The 8,571-nt window shown below is 39.9% G+C and overlaps 1 protein-coding gene across 1 annotated transcript in view; it reads right to left on the bottom strand.

Moving 5' to 3' along the window:
• Positions 1-8,356, bottom strand: part of SEC62 (SEC62 homolog, preprotein translocation factor) — a 33,191-nt gene extending 24,835 nt beyond the window's left edge. The window contains exon 1 of the mRNA XM_061416369.1: positions 8,252-8,356. Coding sequence (XP_061272353.1) covers positions 8,252-8,287 — 36 coding nt within the window. The 5' untranslated portion in view covers positions 8,288-8,356. The remainder of the gene's footprint in view (positions 1-8,251) is intronic.
• Between the last annotated feature and the right edge of the window lie 215 nt (positions 8,357-8,571).

Raw genomic sequence — 8,571 nt, forward strand, 5'->3', positions numbered from 1 at the left:
GTAGAGCAAAAATTAAAATGCAATAGACAAGTAAGTTATAATCTCATTTAAAACTGACTGGGCTTCCCTGGTGGCTCAGCTGGTAAAGAATCCACCTGCAATGTAGAAGACCTAGGGTTGGATCCCTGGGTTGGGAAGATCCCCTGGAGAAGAGAATGGCTAGCCACTCCAGTATTCTGGCCTGGAGAATTCCATGGACTGCATAGTCCAGGGGGTCACAAAAAGTCGGACATGGCTGAGTGACTTTCACTTTAAGAACTGATTAATGGAAGTGAACAAAGAGTTTTGAAAAGGCTGCTTTAATCCTTCCCTGTTTTCTAAAATTTTCCCATTCTTTCTTCCAAATTTTTTACCACTTCATTGTTTATCATTTCCCATCTTGCTTTTATTTCCTTACCTTCTGAACTACTTTTGAGTAGTTAAAAGCAGTGTACTTATTCTCTCTACTCATATACTGAAGAAAATGAGAGCAATTTACATTTGTGTATATATATCTTATATTTTTTTTACTTTTAGAAGTTGTCTTACTGCTGTAAGTTACTAATATCAAAATAAAAGCACTGCCTTCACATTTTTAAGCACAATACATAGAGAACTCAAGCAATATTTCTAGCAATGTATACTTTAAATGTGAATGATTTCATGAAGGTCTATTTCTTAAAACGAATAAAGTGCCAAATAATAGCGAAGAATTAACTGCCAAGAATCTAGACTCCTGAGAATAAATAATGCCGAAGACAGTTATCTTTTAGGCAAGACATTCTACTAATACAAAACAGGAAAAATAAACTATCTAAATCATCTGTATTTATGTCAGTTTTTCCACAAATTTCAAATAAGTCTGAATTCAGTTATGTCTGCGGAAAATAAGGGACAACTAACAAAGTCTCAGCTTTAACTTTATCCTGAAGAGGAGTAATTTGTGAGATGAAGTGAAAATCTGTGCCCTTGTTGTTGGGTCACCAGGCAGCTACTTCTCGGATTTCTTCCTTTGCATTTCCCAACTTCTCTGCTTCAAACAGCCAATTAACAGTGCATGAGTTTTACACTCTCATACTACCTCATTTGTGGGTTACTATTTGTGACGATAAAAATTAGAAACCCACACATTGTAAATCAACTATACTCCAATATAAAATAAAAATTTTAAAAAAAGCTAAAAACCCAAACCATTCAATCCAAATGAAGACTATAATAAAAACCAAATATTTATAAGAATAAAAGACCTTTAGTTTTATATATAAAAATAAATATCAACAGAAAAATAGAATCTTAAAAAACTGTAAATTCAAACTTTAACACTACCAAGTTCACTACAATCTACAGTGTTTATAATTATTTAATCTGGGGTCCAGTACACTCCAGTATCCTGGCCTTGAGAATTCCATGGACTATACAGTCCATGGGGTCGCAAAGAGTAGGACAAGACTGAGCAACTTTTATTTTCACAAAATATAGTTTTCACAAGCTAAAAAGTATTCTATATTTTGGTTTTTGAAATCACACTAAAATACATTAGTATATGTAAAATGATAGCATTTAATTATGCCCAAGTAACACTGAATTTCTAGAAGCCTCATCTATCAGTAACAATATTCTGTATGTTCATGTACAGCCGAAAAAGTCACACTATATAAATAGTTGGAAATAATGGGATAGTATAATTGGCTTTATAGAGACCAATTCTATTTTATAATCACACCCATATATGTTTAATTTTTCCCCTCAGTTAATACATCTGTTGTCAATCTAAAGATTTATCTAATTGACTGATAAGTTGTTACTGGGATATCATTAAAAATGGTATGTGGGGGAGAACTCGTGATAAATGTAAACTGTTCAAACATATAATTACTGAGTTGTTTACCCTAAAATACCATTGGGTGCTACAGTTAATACCAAAAATTTGTTAAGGCACAATACCTACATTATGTTGCTGTTGCTACTGCTGCTAAGTCGCTTCAGTCGCGTCCGACTCTGTGCGACCCCATAGACGGCAGACCACCAGGCTTCCCCGTCCCTGGGATTCTCCAGGCAAGAACACTGGAGTGGGTTGCCATTTCCTTCTCCAATGCATGAAAGTGAAACGTGAAAGTGAAGTCGCTCAGTCGTGTCCGACTCTAGCGACCCCATGGACTTCAGTCTACCAGGCTCCTCCGTCCATGGGATTTTCCAGGCAATAGTACTGGAGTGGGCTGCCATTTCCTTCTCCGCTACATTATGTTACAACTATCCAAAACAACAACTGTTATTTTTCAAAATAAGTGGTAGAAAAAATATTTTAGGAGTACAAAACAGGATCTATGAAAGATCTCCTGGAAGAGGGACCTAGATTCTGAAAGATGAACAAGTTTAGGATAAGCTGAATGAACAGTATAAAAATACTGTGGCTGAAAATGAGTATAAAATTTGGTTTCACTAGAGTCAAGTTAGAAAGCATTGTGAGGCTAAGTAGGTATAAGTATAATAGGGCTAAATAGTATTCAAAGCATTCTGAGAATTTTCAAATTTACCCTGTAAGTCACAGAAAGTTTTTGACTAGGAGGAGGACATAATGAGAAAAAAAAAGACTGAGATACTATTTTGGAGCCTACATGTAGAATGAACTGGGGAATAAATGCATAAGGCAGGAAACTAGTTAGTATTCAAGTAAGATGTGATGTGATACTCTGGACTAAGAAGGATTTTGATATCTGAAACATTTCAAATGTAGAACAGATAGGAAGGACTCAATGATAAAGGATGAATGAAATTACTTAGTTTCTGCTGCTGCTGCTAAGTCACTCAGTCGTGTCCGACTCTGTGTGACCCCATAGACGGCAGCCCAGGCGGCACCCCCGTCCCTGGGATTCTCCAGGCAAGAACACTGGAGTGGGTTGCCATTTCCTTCTCCAATGCATGAAAGTGAAAAGTGAAAGGGAAGTTGCTCAGTCGTGTCTGACTCTTCGAGACCCCATGGACTGCAGCCTGCCAGGCTCCTCCGTCCATGGGATTTTCCAGGCAAGAGTACTGGAGTGGGGTGCCATCGCCTTCTCCGAAATTACTTAGTAAAAGATGTCAAATAGTCTGATCAACTAAAAGGACAGTTTTTCAATAACAGAATTTCAGAATGAAGGTTATTCTGGGGAGGAAACAATCACATCAACCTTAGGCATGACAGTCTACACTCATACTAACACCCAAACCATTAACTAGACATGGTACCAATCTACTGACTGTTGATACAGGCATCACACATAAAATATGTTACAAGGATACAAAAGAAACTGTTATTATATACAGTACGGAATCTGATTCTACATGAATCCACAACAGTTTAAAAACCTCATTTTAACAATTACTTCAAGTTCACCAAGCTCTTTTCCACAATTGCAAAAACATACTCAAGTATTCTATCTTCCTTCCCTTCCCCTCCTTGGTAAAGGCACTGCTAAGCATGAATAAACAGAAAAGGCCCAGAAAACATGGACTTGGATAATCTCAACTAGACACAGAGTTCCTTATTCACTGATACTTTCTTAAAGTATCAGTAACTTCCCTAAAACATCTGACTAGAATTCTTAACAAGATATTTGTACAACAGAACGGCTTTCTTCCTTGCTCCTCCTTCAAGTTCAAATCCTTAAAAAACTTTTAGTATCTTCTGTGAAATATGACATGTTCATTATACCACATATAACATACATATTGTAGGCTGCCTCTAAGAGTTTAGGATTTGTGCCATCTGCTGGGGCTTTGAAGCCAGAAAGATTATTATTGAAGCATACCAAGATTACATGACTTGGGAAGCTAGTAATACAGAAGAGCCTGCCATGGAATCTTCCTTCTCACTGCTCCCCTGCTGCAGGCTAAAACAGTCTTATCCTCTTCCTGTCTATATACACATTATCTTCAGAATATTTTCCTAACTTTTCTAGAAATCTAATGACAAAATTGAAGGTCTTTTGGGAATAGCATCACCCACTAAAAAAGAGAAACAAGTTTATCAACCCTCCAATGAAGGGAATTTTGTAGCTCAATGAATGAGCCCAAACATCTTAGAATGAGCAAGCAAAGAACCAATACATTTTGAGGGTGGACTGCCAACCCAAACACCAAGATGCCAGCAGTTGCAACTCACAGTCCAAAATTACAAAAATGGAAAGTTAGGGAAGAACTTTCTTTTTAAATTATTTAACAAAGACTATTTTTTATTTCAGAATACATCAACATTAAAAAATACTATAATGAAACTGGGGTTACCATTTCTGCTGCTGCTGCTGCTGCTAAGTCGCTTCAGTCGTGTCCAACTCTGTGCGACCCCATAGACGGCAGCCCACCAGGCTCCCCTGTCCCTGGGATTCTCCAGGCAAGAACACTGGAGTGGGTTGCCATTTCCTTCTCCAATGCATGAAAGTGAAGTCGCTTAGTCATGTCTGACCCTTAGCGACTCCATGGACTACAGCCTACCAGGCTCCTCCGTCCATGGGAGTTTCCAGGCAAGAGAACTGGAGTGGGGTGCAACTGCCTTCTCCATTACCATTTCTAGCTATATATTATTGTAGCTGGTACTTAAGGTAACCTTTCTGAGAAAAAAAAATTAGATCAAGAGTCAGTAAGCCATGGGCTTCAATCTTACAGAAATTTTGACTTAGAATTTCTGCCACCTCATTCTCCTACCCTCAAAATGATGAAAAAAATTTTAAATCAATTTATTCAACAGAAATAATCTTAGGTAATAAATAAGCTTGTTGAATAAATTGAGCAAAAGACATAGATTAGGGCACCAATTGTCAATTTGTATTTTTATACAAGCAGTATTGTCTCAGATGGTAAAGAATTTGCCTGCTATGTGGGAGACCAGGGTTCCATCCCTAGATCAGGAAGATCCCTTGGAGAAGGGAATGGCTACCCACTCCAGTATTTTTGTCTGGAGAATCCCATGGACAGAGGAACCTGGTAGGCTACAGCCCATGGGGTCGCATAGTCAGACACGGCTGAGCGACGAACACTTTCACAAGCAGTGTAAAATATTTGTGAAAATGCAAATAGGTTTCAGGTTAAAATCTAAAAGCCAGAGGAGATCTTAGATAAATCATTTGCTTAAAGTCACATAGTAGCTTGAAGGATGTAAGGGATAATGGTAGTATAGTAGTGGCTACTGAGGTTTCCAAAAAACCCAATTTGAAAATCCTTTTCAACTCTAAAATTTTCGGTACTAGGATTTTAAGCTAACCTTTCTAGTAAACAGCACTTTGTTAACCTATAAGCACTTAGAGTATGTTTCTGAACTTACATGGTTGCATATCTTAGAAAACTAACAATTATTTGTTTTCAAATATTTTATTAATTTGAATTGAGATCACTTTCACTTGGAAATCTCAAACAAGAAAACTTCCCAATGTAATGTCAATGAACACATAGCTCACTTTTGGTTTTCAGTGGCCAGTAAAGTGAGTCCAAGAAGGAAATGTGACAAAATAGTCCTCTTGCTTCCAACTTTGATGGAATACCAGAAATCTAAAATTAGGCTGTCCCAGAAAAAGCATACAAATTAACTACTTTTTAAAACCCTGAACTTACATGTAGCAATCCTTTCCCCCAACATACAAATTACAACTCAAGGTCCCTAATTCTATTATATGTAGAAATCTTTTGTAAACATGAAACATCAAGTAACAAACAACAGGAAACCGAGTTGATATTACAGAACTTTTGTCCAAAAGTCTTACAATAGGATGTTTTCTTGTAACTTCAACTGTAAACATGGCCACTACATTTGATCTTTTTGTCTAAAGTAACACCAATATTACATTTTCTGATTCCCTGAAGGGAAAAAAAAGGGAGATTGATAAGCTACTGTTGAGACTGCATAGTAGTACTCCAAGTAGTATGCCCAAGAGCTCTACAACATTCCTTCCACACAACATAGCTATATAGAAAAGTTGGAGGATTTGAGAAATGTCATTTATTTTCACTTAGCAGTATAACAACTTGATTTTTTAACAATCAGATCCTCACATACTTAGCTAATTCACAATTAAACAATAGTAAGTAAAAAAATTTTTATGGCACTCTCAACTCAAAGGTTTATTTACTGAATAGGTAACTGTTAATATTTCTTCAGCATATCAGCTGCTACTGCTGCTAAGTCGCTTCAGTCGTGTCTGACTCTGTGCGACCCCATAGATAGCAGCCCACCAGGCTCTGCCGTCCCTGGGATTCTCCAGGCAAGAACACTGGAGTGGGTTGCCATTTTCTTCTCCATTTCGTGAAAGTGAAAAGTGAAAGTGAAGTCGCTCAGTCGCGACCGACTCCTGGCGACCCCATGGACTGTAGCCCACGAGGCTCCTCCATCCATGGGATTTTCTAGGCAAGAGTACTGGAGTGGCTTGCCATTGCCTTCTCCACCTCAGCATATCAGAGTGCTTAGCAAAAACCAAAAAAAGTAATCCTAAACCCTTCATCCTCGGGGAGGTGGAAAAAAAGTTATGTGCCAAATACTATTTTCATAGCTTTTATAACCTTTAATAACAAGTCATCCACTCACGTATTTTTTTCCACCACAACCCAAATAGGATCCCTTCAAGGTAAATATTTCTTCTTATGGATTTGGATATAGAGGAAAAAAGCTAAGTAATTCGACCAAAGTTACACAGCTAATAATTACTGACACTGGGGTACAAACAGGCACAGTATGGCTCAAGTCTGAGCTCCCAGTCACTACCACTGCTATACCAGTTTTTAATCTTTTTGCTTAATATGAGATCACAACTGAAATAGAGCTGCTATTCAAAGTAAATTAGGATCACTTTTGTGACCACAGTAAAGAAGAGTTGAAATTAAAAAAAAAAAAAAAATGTTTAGGGCCATAAAATGTACCATATGTGTAAATATAAGAAATTCAGTAAGTACTAATTTGACAACTTCAATACAAATTCTAATAAAAAATTATGTATCCACAACTGACCAATAACATTAAATTTTGAAAGACTAGGAATAGTATAATTATAAACTTCTTTCACAATAAACTTAAGCCTTGGTTTTATGACCTGTCTGAACTTGGGGGAGAGGGCAGGATTTGTCTCTTCTTGGTCCCCTTCTGTACTCTACTTGAAACTTTCTTATTTCTGCCAAATTCCAAAATTCCAGATTTACTGATCATATCTTTTTTCCCCTAGTACTTCAGACTTTTAAGGATAATTTTAACTTGCATACCGAAATCACCCGTGGTGTAAGTTAAGTGATAAACTTTTTTTAAACAGAGAAATAAAACATCAGACAGAAAGTCATTCTAAGCAATGAAATAGAAAGGAACAGAAAGAAAATGAGTGTAACAATTTGTGATTAGCATATTAACAATTTACAACATGCCCAATTTATGATGACATATGAAGGTTTCTAGGCACATTAACTAACAAGCAGACACACATCCTGAGTCTAAGATGTTCCACATGTTTAATCCTCTCAGCAGAGAGCATGAACAACAGGGGGAAATTGTAGGGAAGAAACACACAGATGACAGGCCTGTGGAATGAGGGAGGGATGCTATGTAGGTTATGAGATGACACACTGCCATGTCAAAGGTTCCTGGGCGCGACCCGCTCGTTGCAGTACCGAGAGTTTTGTTTATTTACACTGTGTCGCTGAAAGAAAGCCACACAACTTCAACTGGACGCTTACGTTAATAATAAAAAGGAGAAAGGCGGGTACAAGCAAACGAACACCTGGATACGCAGGTCGCCGCCTGGGCCTCGGGGCAGCTGACCAAATCCCGCTCACTCCCACGTCCTACGGTCCTTCTATCCGCGCACAAAGAACGGGTAGCTTTAGGTCAGTCCTCCGCGTTCTTCTACCCTAGTTACCGTGGCCTCTATTTCGGGACAGCTAAGGCGAAAAGATGGGGTGGAGAAGGGAGGGGAGGAGCTCGGGAGGGTCGATGTCTGTGCTCGGAGGGCGCTGACCTCCCAGCACAGGCCCAGGCCGGCGCCTCCACCAGAATCTTGAACTGACGGCCGCGCCTCCACGGCCGATTCCGAGCGCAGCGCCTTCTGCCTTCCGCTGCAGCCCCAGCACCTCCGCCTGTCTCCGCCGTCTCCAACGCCGCCCTTCCTCAGGCCCCTCACAACGACGCAGCCCACAACCTGCGGCCTCACAGTGGAACCCCACCCCACCTTGTCCTCGATTTCGCTCGCCCTTCCCGGGAGCTTTCCCAGCATCTTCCACTTCCGAGCGCCCTAAAGCCCCCTACCCAAGGGTTCGGCTTTGCTACCTGAATCCGCTTCTTGTGTCGCCTGCGTTCCGCCATGTTGGCCGCTCCGCCCGGTTCCCTCTGACGTGGAGCGAGGCGGGGGCGGTGGAAACCTCGCGAGAGCGCGCCGCGGGACCCGTTATGTAACCTGGCGGCTGGCGCCAGGGAGGAAGGAAGCTGGTGAGTGACCGGTATCGGCCACTCCGACCCTGGATATGCTTTTTCTCCCCTCTTTTCTCGGCTCCTTTTTTTTGCGGGAACTGGAAATCGCTGGGACCAGAAGGAAGTTAATAAGTGGATCAAAGAGCTGGAGGACTGGAAAGAGTCCTCTTGACTAGACA

The sequence above is a fragment of the Bos javanicus genome, chromosome 1 (genome assembly GCF_032452875.1).
Source record: "Bos javanicus breed banteng chromosome 1, ARS-OSU_banteng_1.0, whole genome shotgun sequence".
Lineage (NCBI taxonomy): Eukaryota > Metazoa > Chordata > Mammalia > Artiodactyla > Bovidae > Bos > Bos javanicus.